General features: G+C 56.5%; 1 protein-coding gene across 1 annotated transcript; it reads left to right on the forward strand.

Moving 5' to 3' along the window:
* The first annotated feature begins 356 nt into the window (after nt 1-356).
* On the forward strand, nt 357-14,535 carry WNT6 (Wnt family member 6). Its single transcript, XM_045867347.3, has 4 exons — nt 357-682; nt 10,376-10,596; nt 10,829-11,163; nt 12,840-14,535. Exons 1-4 carry the CDS (start codon nt 612-614, stop codon nt 13,299-13,301), a joined length of 1,089 nt encoding a protein of 362 aa, XP_045723303.1. The 5' UTR covers nt 357-611; the 3' UTR covers nt 13,302-14,535.
* The last annotated feature ends 2,843 nt before the right edge of the window (nt 14,536-17,378 follow it).

Genomic DNA, 17,378 nt, shown 5'->3' on the forward strand with positions numbered 1-17,378 from the left:
CTCTTCCACCCCCCCTCCCCGCCCTTACTCCTCTCCACCCTGCTCCCCCGCCCCTCCTTGCCCCTGACTCTGGGCGGCGGCGGGGGGCTCCCAGTCCGCGAGGGGCGAAGGGAAGGGGCGAGGCAGGCGCGTCCCGCAGCCACCGGCGCTCTCGGGCCCCGCCCCGGGACCTCGCACCCGCCCTCCGCTGAGCTCCACGCCTGCAGCCCCGGGGCGCACGGCTCCCTCCCGAGAGTCCCGCCGCCTGACTGTCGCAACTGCCACCCCACGGCCCCCCTGCCCCCGCCCCCGCCGGGGCCCCGCTCCCCTCCCACCCCCGCCCCCGGCTCTGATTTCTTCTCCCGAGCGAACTCGGCTGGAGACACAGGCGCTGGCGGCCCCGTCCGCTCTCCGCCTCGAGCCGCGCCCTCCTCGCCCGCGATGGGCCCCCCCCCCGCCGCCGCCGCCGCCGCCGCCGCCGGAGCCCTCGCCTGCCGGCCGCCGCCGCCGCCGCCGCGCTCGCCGCGCTCGCCCTGAAGCCCGCGCTCGCCCTGAAGCCCGCGCCCCGGCGCGCCGCGGCTGGCCCGGCAGCCTCGCCCCGTACCGCACCGGCCGGCGGCAGAGCGCTCGCGATGCTGCCGCCCGCGCCCTCCGTCCTGCTGCTGCTGCTGCTGTGTCCCGCGCCCGTCGGTGGGCTGTGGTGGTGAGTGCGGTGCCGGCGCGGCTCGGGCAGCTCAAGGGCGGGGGCTTCGGGACCGACGGCGGCCGGTGGGGGTGGGGGGCTGCCAAACGCGCTCCCGCTGCCTCCGGGCTCTACCTGCGAGCCCAGCCCAGCCCCCCGGGCCGCTGGAGAGGTGCCGGGGAGGTGCGTGCCGCTCTCCTGCCGGCCCCCGCCTGGGCCACTTCTAAACTGCCGCTCAGACGCTCCGAAACCTCCACTCCGCACAGTCGGTTGTATTTCCTCCTATCTTGTGCTACACACCCTTCCCCATCCTCCGTTTCCCCCTCCGCTTATGCGCTCAATCCAGGTCCTCAAGGAACTGGCACGTGGGTGAGAAAGAGCCACCGGGTAGACAGCGGGTGTGTGTGTGCGGGGGGGAGATCTGTAGTCAGAGATCCGAAGAAAAGAATGTGTGAGGAGGGCCCTGGATTTAGGGGAGGAGGACTGGATTTGTGGAAAAGAGAGGAACAAGGTGGGAAGGCACAAGGCAAAGAGGGTCAAACAGCTGTCTCTTCCCCGCCTTACGCTGCTCCACAAACCCACCAGCCTCTCTCTGAGGGCTACTTCAAATGGACAGTAGTGGCGGGGGGAAAACGTAAAGGGAAACTGAGTCAGGACCCCGGCTTTCTCTACATCCTCCTCCCGGAGCAAAGAAGAGGAAGAAAGACAGGAAAGGGACCCAGGCTCCCAGTCCTTCCAGATGTGGGGGTCAGAAATGAAAAAACACAGCTTCGGAGGTACTGGGAGTCGTGGCGGGTCCCGGTGGAAGGGAGGGAGGCCCGGCCAACCAAGGAGACGTGGCCTCCAGACCTGGCCCTACCTAGAGCAGACAACTACGGAGCTAAGGTCGCGGGGACTTTGAGTCTTGGGGATGGACAGCAACTAGGAAGGTGGGTGCCAGGTCGGGACCTCTCAGAGATCTCGATCCCGTGGACTTTTTTTTTTTCCTTCCCGGTCTCTCCAGAGCTGCAAAGACCCGCCCGGAATAGCTGGGTGTTTAAAGAGGAGGGACTTGGACAGTATCACTGATGCATCAGCCAATCCTAAGAAAGCAAGGTCTTGTCTATTTGCATAGCGCCATAGCATTGGCTGGATTCTCTACCCTCCACTCCGCCCCCACCCCCCGGTTTGGAAGGAGGGGTGGGGCCGGCAGATCCCTCTCTTCCAGGGAGATAGGGAGCTGGATGCCCACACAGGGAGCTGCTGGCTGCGAGCCCTCTTTCCTGATGCGGGAGAGATGTCCCTCGGGGGTGTCAGCGAGGGAGCAAATCGAGGATGACCCAGGTCCCGGTTAGGGGACTTGCGTCCTTCGATCCTGGCTTAGCATAACTTAGTATAATAATAGTGTCAGTTTTGAAATAGACCTGAGATCCAGTCTTGGCCATTTGTTAAGTCTGTGACCTTGGATAAGTCACTTCTCCCTGCGCCTCAACGTCTCAACTATAAAATTGGGAAACAGTCCCCCTATCTGGTAGGCCGGACAGGAGGATTACCTACAAAATGATATGGCGTCGGGAGGTGCTCTGTAAATGTTAAGTCACCCTCCTCCACGCTGCGGGTTCTCCTGGGCAGCTTCTGTAGGCCAGAAAAGGAGGATTAATTTAAATTTAAAATCCAGAGTCCCAAGCAAAACTTTGTAAAGCGATCTCTGTCTTGTTTCCCAGACTCATATTTTCTCATTTTGCCCTTTCTCAAGGCATGGAGACAGGGGTCTCTGCCTGATGGTAGTTGCCCTTCCTCTACTCCTTTTCCATTTCTCCAAATCATTCTCATCCTTCCAGGTAGAATACCACATCCTCCATAACATTATCTCTTTGTCTTTCCTCCTTCGCCTTCTGTGTGCTCCCACTGCACCCCACGCATTGGGCAACTATGCCAGTTACTGGGACAACCATCCCCTCTGTGATCCTTCTTCCTTGCTCCTGGAAGGCAGAGCCTTTGTCTTTGTGCCCTGGAGGCTAAAGGTGCTGGGGAAGTCTTGTGGAGTGTTGCTGAATTGGTTGATTTGCCTTTCTGAGACTTGTGTCTATGAGGGTTCCTTTGTTCAGGAGGGCCTGCTGGGTGGGTGACAAGCCAGAGGGAGAGAGGCCTGGTCCCTTGGAGACTGACCCTGAAGCTGGGAAGCAGGGAGTGGGGGAGGAGGTGAGGAGGGCAGGTGTAGGAGAACACAGGGGCCTTCATGGCTGCAGCTGCAGGGTGAGCTGGGTGAAGAGTGAGGGGCTGGGGTGATAAGGTGTCCAGCAACTGCCTCTCTCAGCTGCCTCTCAGAGAGAACCTGCCTCTCCCACCTGCACTGGTCCCCTCACTCTCCTCTGTTTCCGACACTTCATTCCTTTGGTCTGATCCCAGATTCCTTTCTCAGGATCTTTGACTCTACTTGCTTACTCTCTTGTCCCCATCCCACCCCACCATCGATCTCCAAGATCTGGCTTGGGCTGGAGGGCTGGACCCAGCATCCCCAGTAGGCTGAGGCTCCTGCCACTCCTTGCCTACCCCTCACTCCCCACACTGCCCCCCTACACCAGCTTTACTTTGGCTAGGAACTTTATCAGGCCCAGAGCGTCTGATGTCTAGGACCTGCTTGCTGGCCCCCTTTTCCCTGCTTCTCAGAGAATGCTAACCAGGCCAGAGTTCTAGCGGTAGGCAGGAAGGCAGCAGCCCCTGCAGTCGACTCTGACATTCTAGTAGCAGCCACGCTGGGAACAGAGAGGACCCCAGGAACTCTGAGTGACTGGACTGTCCAGATTAGGAAAGGAGGGTCCTGTAGGGGAGTGATCCAGGTCCTGGAATAGGCTCAGGTACCTAGCTCCAGGTTCCAGAAAAGTTTCCCTTCCACCTTCTTTCCCCCTCCTCCTTCCCCCTCCATGCAATGCATGCTTTCTAAACTCTGCCTCCAGCCTCTCTGTCTGTCTCTCTCCCATCTGTAACCGTATCTTTGTAAATCGCAGAATCCCAGATTCCAGGACATTGGCCAGGCTCTCTTGAGGTCATCTTGTCCAGCCCACTGCCTCCAGGCCATCCTGGAGTGCTCTGGCCCTGACAGATCCCATTTTGAGAGTGAGGAAGAGACGGAAAGTCCGAGGTTTCCTGGTCACCAGCTCCCAGCCCTTCCAGCCTGCTCTCTGAGCCCCTCCCTCCCTCCCCCAGGAAGTTCTTCTCATTGTCTGACCCATCTTTATTTATGCCTTCAATCAGTGGATGTGGAACATAGCTCACTCTCACAGAATGGCCAAATCAATCTCCCTTCTTCTCCCTTCCTCTTTCTGTTTTATATTTTCTATGAAAGAAACCAACCCTCCCCCTTGTTCCACAAGCAAAACAGCACCCAGTCTCACTCCCTTCCCCCATCTCATCTTGCCTATCTCTCCACCCTCCCACCCCCCGCCTTATGGAAAGGAAATCGGAACCAGAGGCTTAGGACAGCCTCATCTCTGGCCCCACAGGGAGTCAGGGAAAGGACCCAGGCTTCTTCCTGACACCCAGGTTGTCCAGCTTAGACCTCCCACACCACCACTCCAGGCTGGGCTTGGCTACCCTCTTCCATTGCGTCTTTATCTGACCCTTTGTGGGCAGTCCGGTGGCTGGCCCCCATCAAGCTCAGGGTGGGGTGGAGAATGGGGGTGGGGTGGCCATCCAGTACCCCCCCTCCAGGCCTTCCAGCTTGGCAGCTTCCCCTGGAGGGAGACAATGGGGCTGTGAGCAGAAAAGGGCAGGGGCAAAAGGAGGCTGGCTCGATCCAGCCCAGAGCATGCCCTGAGCCCACCAGAGTCCTGGCACTGTGACATTTCCTGGTGGCGGGGGGACAACCCCCTCCTGCCCCATTCTCATCGGAAGCCAGGAGTTGGTGGGGTGGGGGGGAGGTCAGTGGGAGGTTTGATCACCAGGGCCCAGTGAGAGGGATTCCAGAATGTGTACTTTGATGGAGAAATGCAGCTGTGGAGGGGATGAGGCGAGGGCGGGGCGGGAGCCAGGCCGCGGTCAGGCTGGTAGCAGGGCGCCCAGCCAGCCAGAGCAGGAGGCGCTGGGGAACACAGCAGCCTGTCCCCAGGGACTGGGCAGAGCGCCCTCTAGCCTGTGTCCTCCTTCCTGCCCCGGGCAGAGTGGGGTGAGATCTTGGGTGCTTCCCCTGATCAGCCTGAGGAGGAGCTGAGGGAGGGAAAGGTCGCTGGGAGGGATCTTCTGTTTTCCACCTGGCCTCCAAAGCTGGTTCCTCTGGCTCCAAGCCCTTCATCTAAGCCAGAAATTAGATCTAGGAAGGACTTGGAGATCATCTAAGCCAATCTTCTCACTTATGGTTAGAAGTCCAGCAAAGTCCAGGGACAGGAGGGGACTTGCTTAAGGCCACCCAGGATATAGGCAGTGAGGACCAGGGCTGGGAGTCCACCTCTTGCTGAGTACCTCATCCCTGTGTGCAGTCAGGAAAGGGGTACAGGGCCTTCCACAGGCCCCTTCTGCTCCCCAGCCCCACTTTCACCTGGGTATTCCCCACCACAGCATGGGAGAGCAGAGGCACAGGACAGAGAATCCAGTGGAGGGTCAGTGTGTCCACTCCTTTGCCTTCCAGAGCCCTGCCTGATAGGACGCCCTCTCGACTGGTGAAGGCCATCAGGGAAGGGAGAGCCCCTGCCTCTCCCAAGAGTACGAGAAGGAGAGGGGAAGGGCAGTGTCCAGGACAAGGCAGAGGGAACCCGATTGGGCCAGTGTGGGAGAGGGGGGGAATGGGGTGTCTGTGGGCGGTGGGGAGGCAGGGGTTAATGGAGCTGGGGCATCACTGGCTTTGATGTGGTGGTTGGGGTGGGGGTAGGGGCTGGGGGAGGGGGAGCAGTAAATTACCGAGTTAGACAGAGCAGGACAGGACAGGCGGGCGGGCACAGGCCCGGGCACAGGCCCGGGCCCAGCCGCCTCAGCAGCCGTCAGGCAACATTTTTCTGCCCCCTCTCCACCACCCACCTCCCCCACCCCCATGCAGCCCCCACCCACAGCCCCGGGGCTCAGGGCTCCCTCTGCTGGCTCCTAGGAGGTGGGGGTCAGACTAGGGACCCTGGGGGTGAGTGTGAGGAAATAGAGGGGGGCTGGCCATGAGGCCCTTCAGAGGAGGCTGGACATCAAAAGGGTCTGTGATCTCAATAATCCGCCCAGGAGTGCTCTCTGGGGAAGGGGAGGGGTCCTGAAGGGTGCTTCTGGTCCAGGGGCAGGGCCAGGAGGAGGAAACACAGGGATCCTAGCTGAGGAGTAAGGGCAGAGAGTTGGTGAGAAGGGCATTCTCACAAACCCACAAATGCTGCCTGCCCCACACTGGGCAGGCCCAAGAGATGAATCCGAGTGTGACCCAGAAGACAAAACCCACTTGCTGGAGCTCGCTGTCCGTACAGACCCTTTTCCTGTTACCAGAGAAGCAGTCAGGTATCATTTATTTCCATTTTACAGTTGTGGAAACTGAGGTTCAGAAGGTTAGGTCTCATTCATTCAACAAATATTAAGTGCCAACTTCACGGGCAAGGGACTTGCTAACATCTTAGAACAAGCAAATGGCAGAGCCCAGATCCAAACCCCAGTCACAGTCTCCCCAAACTCTGAAGGTGCGCTATTGATGATGTTATGCTTCCTCGTGAAATCTTTGTCTTTAGTGTGTCTTCAAGCTAAGTGGAGAGAGAAGACAAGAAAACAAGACAGAATAGTCATGCACTAGCAGGATCACAAGCACAGGATCCCTCCGCTGAGTGGCCTGCGTCAGTCACCTCCCTCCTTAGATGTTCATCTATATAATGGGGGGGGTGAGGTGGGTAGAGAGGACTAGGTGATTTCTTTTTTTTTTTTTTTAAAGATTTTATTTATTTATTTGACAGAGAGAGACACAGCAAGAGAGGGAACACAAGCAGGGGGAGTGGGAGAGGGAGAAGCAGGCTTCCCGCCAAGCAGGGAGCCCAATGCGGGGCTCGATCCCAGGACCCTGGGATCATGACCTGAGCCGAAGGCAGACGCTTAACGACCGAGCCACCTAGGGGCCCCAGAGGACTAGGTGATTTCTGGCATTCCCTTTGGCCCTCTGAATCTAGGCATGGAAAGGTAGGTTAGGCCAGAACCTGGGGCCCCCGGGGCTTAGATCTACAGATGCTGCTAGTAGGAACTGGCTGGCCCTTAATGCCACCTCACTTGGCTATTGACTACCAATCAAGGTCCCTGGGAGGGAGATCTTGGCGCAGGCCAAGCCAGTTAGAATGGCCAACCCTAGGCTTGTCCCTTCTTGTCTGCATACTGATTTCTCTTAGGATTAGCCTCCTTTTTTCTATGCCCAGGAATGGCTATTTGGTTAGGATCTCAGAGCCTACATCCTACATATTATATATTTCCTACCACCACTGTGCTCCAGTCCCCACAACATGCAGATGCTCCCAAATGGGCACATCTTCCCTGGGCTGACCCCAGGTCAATGCTGACTCAAAGGCCAAAAAAGCAGAGTTGGTTCCCTAAGGAAGCAGAAGGGAAGAAAGGAGGGTAAAGGAAAAGGGGAGATGGGCGAGTTATTTCTTGATGTGGAGTCAAGTTGTAACATTAGAGGGGATAAGGGAGCTTCTCATGCTAACTCCTCAGGTTTCTGAAGCCCAGAGAGAGAATGACTTGCCCACAGTGGCTCAGCTCACCCAGAGTTGACAGAGACCAGGGTACAGAAGTGAGGCTTGATGTTTTGTCCAACACCCCCCTGCCACTCCTCTTCTGGAGTTTTCTTTCCTGTGACTTGGGGATGGGAGCGAGGACAGCAGGGCAGGGAGCAAGCTGGCCCCTTGGGATTCTAGCTGCTACTACTGCCCATCCCTCCTCCTGACCAGCTCGTAAACAAGCCTCATTCCCAGGCAGCCAGCCAGCCTGGGGAGCCAGACCCAGACCAGCAACTGACTCTGGGGCAGCCCCTCAACCCTGCAAAGGGCTGGCCCCACCTCCTGGAGGGCCCTACCCTTCCTGCTCCTCCCGATTTCTCTCCTATCTCTAGCCCCTGGCAAGCAGACAAGGTCGGGAGGTTTGGAGGTTTTTGCTTTTTTCCCTGCATACCCCCACCCTCTCCTGCTTCCCTAGGGTAGGAGGAGTGAGAGGAGAGGGATGGGGTCAGAGTGACCTTGAGAGGATAAGGCCAGTCAACCTTGGGAAAGTAGGGAGTTAGCAGAGGGCAGGGTTGGGGCGGGGAGACTGGGGAGCTTAGTGGCATGGGGGTGGGGTGGGGAAGATGAGTTTGCAGAGCCCCAGACTCTGAGGTGGCGGGAAAGGAGCTGGACAGCCATGGGGAGGCCTGCTTCCCTGCCTCTGCATCCAGTGTAAGGGGGAGGGGGTGGGGAGAGAGGAAGCTAATAAGGAGTCCTGGCATCACGGGTGGACAGGAGCCTGGCCTCAAGTGAGGACATTCTCTGTAGATGGCTCATTCATTCATTCAGAAACGTGTATTAAATGGTGTTCATTGTAGTATTATAGTAATCATAACATGCAAATTTTCATAATAAAAATTGGGGGAAATACAAATTAAGCATCTAAAAATCTGCCATGGGAAACGAAGGAAAATATCACTTTTAACTTCCAAGGCGCTCATAGTCTTATCTACTGACCCTATACAAGCATGCTGGAAGCTGCCTCAAATCCTTGTAATGAGGTGGGTAAGTGGGTGGAGGGAGGATAGATAGATAGATAGATAGAGATTGATCCACACTTGAAGGTCATTGGGCCACTGGGAACCAGGTTGGGTTGCCCTACCCTACCCGTGGCCCACTCTCCACTACTCCATCCACCACTTTTCTAGGGTTGGGAAGGGGTTGGAGCTGGACCTTTCCAGGCTGCGGTTGGAATGCAGTGATGAGTAGGTCTTAAGCATGGAGGAATGAAGGTCTGGACTATAAGTCTCTTCACTGAGAAAAGAATCTTGGCTCCAGGACTACTTGGGTGGAGAGGTTGACAATGATCTGATAGGTGGGGGTCTGGTGGGGTGGGGGGAAAGACTAGGAGACCTTAAAGGACTGAGCTTACACATCTTCCTGCAACTCCCTCTTCAAGCATCTCACACCCCAAGAGTTGAGAAGTTCTACCTTAAGACCTAAATTCTGCTCGCTGCTGTTCAAGCCCATTACATCTCATTGTTGTGGGGCCAGAACATGCCTGGGCAGCCTGCACTTGCAGAACAAATGGGCACGGGACTGGGGGGGTGGTGCGGCAGATGGGCATGAAAGCTAAACTGAAAAGTAGGCCACCTTGACCTTTGGCACCTAGCTCCCACTCTCCTCTGCGTTTTCTATCTCCTGGTGCCACTTCTCCCCACCAGGGAGTCATTTTCTGCCCTCTGCTGAAGGGCTTTTGTGTGATCTCAAATGACTCTCAGGTCTAAGTGCTCCACCCACTCATTCCTACCAGCAAGCACAGGGATCCCAGCTAAGGGTTCAAGTCAGAGCAATCTGATTAAAGCAGTTCCACTCAGGTGTGAATAACCTTAACCTTCAGGGGTCTGCTATTTGGAAACCAAATAACCCCTCTCCCCTTAGGTGGAATGAAGGCTAGACATGGAGGGATTTCTGAAAGTGTGTGGAACTTCCTGTGAGGTCTTTACCCACTGAGCCAAACAGCAATTCTCTCTCCCCAAACCAGTCACAACCAGTGACATCAGGACTTGGCTTGCTGACCTGTTGCTCTGAAAAGGTCACAGAGGATGTGAGGGCGATCTGGCTGCGACATCTGTCACCCCATTGATCGCCAGGGTTGATTCGGCTGATCTGGCTGGCTAGGCGGGTGTCCCCTTCCTCCCTCACCGCTCCATGTGCGTCCCTCCCAAAGCTGCGCGCTCGGTCGAAGAGGACGACCTTCCCCGATAGAGGAGGACCGTTCTTCGGTCAAGGGTATACGAGTAGCTGCGCTCCCCTGCTAGAACCTCCAAACAAGCTCTCAAGGTCCATTTGAAAAGGTCACAGACCCCAGAGCAGAAGGGTCATGTCACTTACTTCACAATCATGCTTCAGAGACTCAGTCCCCAGCTACTTCCTCCTGCTCTCCAGTTCAAGGAAACAGGATATCATGGTTGAGGGTCCACCTTAGAGATCAAAGCCCATTTTACAGAAGGACAAACTGAGCTAGAGAGGGGGTGTGACTGCCTTCAGAGCTTCCCTTCCCTAGCCATTCTAAAATCCTGTGGCCTTCTATATCCCTGGGATTGCCCCTGCCTTTCTAGCATCAGGGTTGTTCAGCTGCCAAAACCAGCTTGTTGTCCAAGACCAGATCCTTCTGTGATACTGCCCACTTTTCTTTGTATCTTTTTGTGATTCATGCTGTTTTCTGCTCTGACAGTTTTCTTGCTCTTCCTCCTGTTCATTTCTTCCTTGTCTCCCTTTTGGCTCACCTGGTGCCCCGTGCCTTGACCTTGAGTCACATTCCTATAAGGACTTATTAATGAAGATGTGCACAGAAGGATAAGACCGAATCCTTGCCCTATAGCAATTTCAGTCCAAAATCTAGTTAAGAAGGGACCTGGGATGGTAAGAGAACCAGACAGGACAATCTCAAACTCAGTTGGGGTGGGGTGAGACAAGAGGCACATGCCAGCTCTTAGCCCTGGGCTGAGCAGGGCCGGTCTCCCTCCCTCCTCCCTCCTCCCCCCTCCCCACAAAGCCCCGTGAGTCATACCCTGGACCTTGGCTCTTCGCTTTCCAGGGCAGTGGGCAGCCCCCTGGTCATGGACCCCACCAGCATCTGCAGGAAAGCACGGCGGCTGGCAGGGCGGCAGGCTGAGCTGTGCCAGGCCGAGCCAGAAGTAGTGGCGGAGCTGGCCCGGGGCGCCCGGCTTGGGGTGCGAGAGTGCCAGTTCCAGTTCCGTTTCCGCCGCTGGAACTGCTCCAGCCACAGCAAGGCCTTCGGGCGCATCCTGCAGCAGGGTCAGTGAGGGCAGAGCACCCAGGGTCGGGGCGGGGGGAGGGGGCTGCTTTTTGGTCTCTAGGGGATCAGGGGGGTTGGGGGAGACTGCCGGAGCCCCGCCTGTCCCCCGGGTCTGTGGGCACCCTGCCCTGACCCTGTCTCCCAGCCACGCCTCCTCGCCCCTCCCCTGCCCCCGTGCCCCCGGACCGGGCATCGGTCCTGCCCGCTGACCGCCCTTCCCCGCGCCCGCAGACATCCGGGAGACGGCCTTCGTGTTCGCGATCACGGCCGCGGGCGCCAGTCACGCGGTCACGCAGGCCTGCTCCATGGGCGAGCTGCTGCAGTGCGGCTGCCAAGCGCCCCGCGGCCGGGCCCCTCCCCGCCCCCCTGGTCTGCCCGGCACCCCCGGGCCCCCAGGCCCGGCCGGCTCCCCCGACGGCAGCGCCGCCTGGGAGTGGGGAGGCTGCGGCGACGACGTGGACTTCGGGGACGAGAAGTCGAGGCTCTTTATGGATGCGCGGCACAAGCGGGGACGCGGAGACATCCGTGCGTTGGTGCAACTTCACAACAACGAGGCCGGCCGGCTGGTGAGTGGGGGCAGGGATGTGTAAGAGTGTGTGTGGGTGTGAATGTGTGAGCATGGGTGGGTGTGAGTGGGCGTGGGTGAGGGTGGGGTCTGTGGGCGCGTGTTTGTGGAAGCGTGAGGAAGTGGGGGTGTGTGCGAAGGCCTGTGGGTGCAGGAGTGTGTTAGGTGTGTGGGAGCCACCTGGCAGAGAGGGACTACTTGTAAGATGGGCTGGGGGGAGGGGTATGTGGGAGGGAAGGTGGCTAGCCTAGAAGAAGGAGTCCCTTGGGAGGCCTGGGAGGGCCTGGAGCTGGTGGTCTAATGGGGAGGGTAGGGAGGGGACACCCAGGGAAGAGGACTCGGGGCCTTAAGGGACCTCAAGTAGGGCAGAAGAACCTCTGAGACCGGACAGATGGGACAGAGCTTGGGGTAGGTAGAGACCTAGCTGCCAGGGCATGGGCAGAGGAGGGTGACAAAAGCTGGGGATGAAAGAAAAGATAGAAGTTGGGGCAAAGGTGTGGGGGTCTGGAGGTAGGGGAGCCAGGCAAGGCCTGGGAGGGACTAGAACAGGCCCAAGAGGGACGGGCTTGGAAAGGTGTGAAAGACAAAAAGTAGATGTTGGTGAAGGTAGGAGGGAGTCAGGCAGAGGCCAGGAAAGCTGTGACCGAATCTGGGTACTTGCCAACTGGCTGCCCACCAACCCCAGAGTGGGGGCCCTCCTCGGAATCCTGGCAGCCTCTCTTGTTCCCTCTGCAAGGAGGGGGGCCCCAGGAGCTCCTGTTTAGGGACAAGAAAGCTCTCTGGGTCAGCTGTTTCCAGGAGGGGGTGTGAGGAAGGAGAGAGGCCTGGGAAGAGGGGGGCACACAAGTCCGTAGATCAGGTTGGCCTCTGGACTCTGAGCTTCCAGAGATGATCTTCCTGGATCATCTGACACCATAAATTTCTAGTGGGGTTGTGACTCTTAGACCCCCAGCTTCAGACACAAAAGAGCAAATAAGGGGCAGGAGTTCTGGATTCCCGTTCTCAGTAATGCATTCACGGTGGGCCCTACCGCACCCTAGGCCTCAGTTCCAGGGTACTCTAGGGACGCCCTCACACATATTCTGTGTCCTCCAGGGTTCAGGCCTGAGGCATCAGGCAAGGGCTAAGAGGGGGCCCAGAGAGGAAAGTCCAGACAGGCCCACATACCTGTCAGAGAGGAGTGGGGAGGGGTGGCAGAGACAGACGCCCAGGAGGCCGGCTCTGCGACTCTGCTCAGCCCTGCCTGGGGCCGTGAGGGGCAGCAACGAGAGGGGGCCGGGTTGGTAGGTTGGTAGGAGGAATAGAGCGCAACAGCTGCAACCCTGCCTGCCTCCCTCCAGGGAGAATCTCACCCCTGCCGTCCATTCTGCTTTCTCTCCCATCCCTGACTTTGGATCCTGGGGTCTCTGTGCTACATACAGTACAGCGCCCCACTTCCCCCACTTCCCCCACTTCTCTTACTCTTCCATCTTTCTCATTTTTCTTTCTCTCGGAGCTGTTGCTCCCTGGAGTTCCTCCTCTCCACCCTGCGCTCTCCTTTTTGTTTTTGGCCTGCTCTTTTCTCTCTTCCGTCCACCCCACCCTCCCCATCTTATTCTAGGTCGGTCCTCTGGGCCGCCCCATATCACGCACCCGCAATCTGTCCCCATCCGCGCGCTCATTCGCTCTCCGCCGCAGGCCGTGCGGAGCCATACGCGCACCGAGTGCAAGTGCCACGGCCTGTCGGGCTCGTGCGCTCTGCGGACCTGCTGGCAGAAGCTGCCCCCGTTCCGCGAGGTGGGCGCGCGGCTGCTCGAGCGCTTCCACGGCGCCTCGCGTGTCATGGGAACCAACGACGGCAAGGCCCTGCTGCCCGCCGTCCGCACTCTCAAGCCGCCCGGCCGCGCCGACCTCCTCTACGCCGCCGACTCGCCCGACTTCTGCGCTCCCAACCGGCGCACCGGCTCGCCCGGCACGCGCGGCCGCGCCTGCAACAGCAGCGCCCCGGACCTCAGCGGCTGCGACCTGCTGTGCTGCGGCCGCGGGCACCGCCAGGAGAGCGTGCAGCTCGAGGAGAACTGCCTGTGTCGCTTCCACTGGTGCTGCGTCGTGCAGTGTCACCGCTGCCGCGTGCGCAAGGAGCTCAGCCTCTGTCTCTGACGCGCCGCCCGGCGGCTGGGGGGCCTCTGGACCCCAGCGGGGGCGCTGCCCAGCTTCTCCCGGCGACAGCCCATCTCCCAGGCCTCCGGAAACTGAGAGGGGCGGGGCTGGGGATTCACGCCTGCCCAGGAAGGCCCCAGGGCGCTGGAGAACCGCACCCCCCCAAAACCCGCCAGGGAGCGCTCTGGAGGGCTTGGGGGCGGGGAGGCAATGCAGTCTCTCTCGCTCTTTGGCCCCCATATGGAAACCAAAGAGCCAGTCTCTAGGCCTCTGGATGCAGGACTCCTTAGAACTGCTGGCCATGGGGTGGGTGGGTGAGTTTAGTATCAATAAAAGTATTTAAACCAATAGGACTGGGCCCACGGTTTGGGAGGGGAGCTGGCCTCCAGGGGGCTGACATGGGGCCAGGCTTCCCAAGGAGTGTGTAAAGGAAGATGGTTTTGACAGAACTAGCATCTCAGGGGTCATCCTTAGGCCCCTATCTTCTCACCTATTGGATTAAGCTCGCCTGGCAACGTGATGAAGAGTCACCCTTGCCACGTTTCTCTGGCCTGCATCTTAGGAAGACCTAAGCCGTCCCTTTTTAAAGGAACAGACTGAACAGGTCTAGGAAAAGAAGCCCAGACACCTCTGGTAGTGTACTCAGCTCTCAGATCAGCCCTCATCTTAATTCTAGGGGACTGTGATGCCTTCATCTGTCCTTCTGTTTCTGTGACCCCTGGGGGTATTCGAGGGTAGATTTTTAGGGCCACCCAAGCCCATAGGATTAAAGCACTTTATAAACTAGAATGTGATGAAACAATGTTATTAGTAACATCTGACTTTGTTACCATCAAAACTAACTTCACCCCTGTTAGTGTCCAAAAGACTGCTCAGAACGGCATTTCTAATCACACTCAGGAGAAGAAGCGAAGCTGTCCCAAGGTTTCTCTTGGCTCCCAACCACATTTCCTTCCTTCTGGTTCTTTCTCAGGAAGCCCCCAGTTTTCCCACAGTCCAAATACTATAGTGGACAATGACTACCCCACCCAGGTATGTAGGCAAAGCATGAGCTTCGGATTCAGGCACTCTGGGTTGGAACCCACTGCTGCTGCTTAGAAGGTTGCAATATAAGCATGTTAGCCTCAGTTTCTTTAGCTATACAATGGGAACACCATCGTGTCTCAGTTATCTATTGCTGCATAACAAACAACCCCCAAATAATGACTTCTCACGATCCTGTAGATTACGAATTTGCCAGAATGCCAGAATTCAGCTTGGTGGTTCTGCTCCTTATGGCAGAACTATTGGCTGTGGTCCTTCATTTGGTCCTTCACTGCTGCGGTGGCTGGGCTGGGCTGGACAGTCGAAGAAGCTTTCCTCTTATGTGTCTAGTGCCCTGGGGCTCCTCCATGCTCCTCTCCAGGTGGCTAGCTTGGGCTTCCTCACAGCATGGTGGCTTTAGTGTCATCAGACTTTTCCAGGCTGGCTTTCAAAATAGATTGTGTTGAATGTCAAGGCAGAAACTCCTTAAGGTCCAGCTTTGAAAGTTACACAGCACTGCTGTCACTTGCTATTGGTTGACACAAGTCACAGAACCAGCCAAAATTCAAGGGAAGGGCAAATAGATTCCGTCTCTCAATGGGAAAGTGGCAGCACCATCATAACGCATTCACATCATCATAGAATCATGGGGAGGAATTTTTTTGAGATATGAAAAGCACTTAGCACAACATTTGGCACAATAATTTATGTCAAGCTTATATGTAATGAATGGCAGTTACTGTGGGAGTGGGGATAGAGAGCTGATACTCTCAGGGCAGACCGTGATTGCAAATGAAGATACACAACTCAAACTAGCTTAGGCCAAAGAAATGAATTATTGGAAAAATAATTAAAAAGGGAATTAATTACCTGGGAAGTCCAGAGGTAAGAATTCAAGCACAGGGCGCCTGGGTGGCTCAGTTGGTTAAGCAACTGCCTTCGGCTCAGGTCATGATCCTGGAGTCCCAGGATTGAGTCCCGCATCTGGCTCCCTGCTCGGCAGGGAGTCTGCTTCTCCCTCTGACCCTCCACCCTCTCATGCTGTCTCTCTGTCATTCTCTCTCTCTCAATAAATAAATAAAAATCTAAAAAAAAAAAAAAAAAAAGAATTCAAGCACAACTGAACCCAGTGGCTCAAACAATGTCATAGGTCTTTCTCCCCTGTCTTCTTCCCCTGTCTTACCACCATCCTCACATCTATAGTTTCTAGCTTATCTCTGCTCTTCTTTTCATACTGTCCTCATTACCTCCTGCTGCAGATAGACTTTCTCTATATGTCAGCCCGATGCCCACATTCTTAGAGCTGGTGGTCTAAAAAAGAATGGCTTTCCCAGCAAAAGTCTTAAGGAAGACCCTGATTTGGTCAGCATGGGTCGCTTGCCCATCCCCAAACCAATAACCATCCAGGAAGATGTATTACTGTGATTGGGACTGGCGCCCCACCCCCCGCCACCCACCCAAGACTACAGGTATTGGGGGCACAGGGAGGAGAGGAGAGTTTTTCAAATGAAACAAAAGGAAGGGGAACTCATCCTGGATGTAACAGACCTTAACCATGCCTTCTAGTGCGTCTGTCCTCCCTCCCCACAAAGCCTTCACATCCACCTCTTGACCTAGCTTGGTTCAGCCTTCGAGAATCACGTCGGGACCCCAGTGTGAGGCATGTATGGAGAGGGGGTATCAGGCGGCAGTGGGAAGGAAAGGGCATCTGACTTTTCCTTCCTGCCTCCTCCTGGCTCTCTTAGGTCAAAGGTCCAGGCTTCAGGGAAGTGTCATGGAGAATCTGGACTCAGAACCTCTCTACTCAAGGGGGTTTGGATAACTTACCAAGGGGGAGAGTGGAATTGGCATCATGGCATCACATGGAGGAGAAAGGAAGCTCCCTAAGGGTGGGGTTTATTTTCACAGCTCTGCCTTCCCCAGCTGGGTTCAATACGCTAAATAAATAAATAAATAAATATCTCCTGCACTTCTCTCAGAGACCACAAGAGGGTGCACAGAGCCCAGCTTCCCTATTAACTGGACCCAACAGGACCTGCAAGACATCTGGGGAGCTCAGAGAGCCGTGGGCAGGAGAGGGTAGGATGAAAGGAAACAAGGAGACCCATGGACAGCTTGTGTCAAGCTGCTAGGGTTCCAGACTGTCTGGAACCTCTGGGGCTGACCCGGACCTAGGGCTGGGACGCTTGCCTCCCGGTCTCTATTGCCAGGTCCTGGTGAGTGGGGTAGAGTGGGTGATGCTGGACTCCTCCATGATGCCACAGAAGGAAACTGAGGCAGTGGCATGAACTGACAACACCCCAGTCAGGTTAAAAGGAATTCAGAGGAAGTAGCATGATACAGTGAAAAAAAGGCTTACTTTGCTAGCTGGACCTTGATCAAGTCAGTTAATCTCTTCAAGCCTCAGTTTCCCATCAAAAATGGTGGTGCCTGATAGTTTTTTATTTTTTTATTTTTAAAGATTTTATTTATTTATTTGACAGAGAGAGACATAGCAAGAGCAGGAACACAAGCAGGGAGAGTGGGAGAGGGAGAAGCAGGCTTCCCTCGGAGCAGAGAGCCGGATGTGGGACTCGATCCCAGCACCCTGGATCATGACCTGAGCCGAAGGCAGACGCTTAACTGACTGAGCCACCCAGGCGCCCCTGATAGCTTTTTAGTACATCGTAAGAGGGCATTGCGATCTTCAAACTGCTAGTTGTATGCTAGTGGTCCATCTTCTGTGACCAAGCTCAGCAGAAGTCTGGGAAATGCCCTCTGTGAAGGGTCAGAGCCTTGTCCTGAGAGGCACCATTTTGACCATTATCTTGGTCATCTCTAAGCTCAGAGAGAGCTCTATGCTCTTGCACATTGCCTTGGGAGAAGGCTAGGCCCAGAGCTCAGAAATGCCCCCTCACCACCACCCCCTTGCTCACCCAGCTGCTCAGCCCAGGGCACAGTCTGAGCCATGAAGGTTCCCTGCTGGCTGAGTGGTGGGGGACATGTGGTACCGGGGAGTTGGGGGAAGAGCACAGAGGCGCCCCAGATGTGTGCATGACCACATCAGGAACAGCC

The sequence above is a fragment of the Mirounga angustirostris genome, unplaced genomic scaffold, assembly GCF_029215605.1.
Source record: "Mirounga angustirostris isolate CCGP_5_RB_7025 unplaced genomic scaffold, mMirAng1.0.hap1 SCAF_3, whole genome shotgun sequence".
Taxonomy (NCBI): Eukaryota; Metazoa; Chordata; class Mammalia; order Carnivora; family Phocidae; genus Mirounga; species Mirounga angustirostris.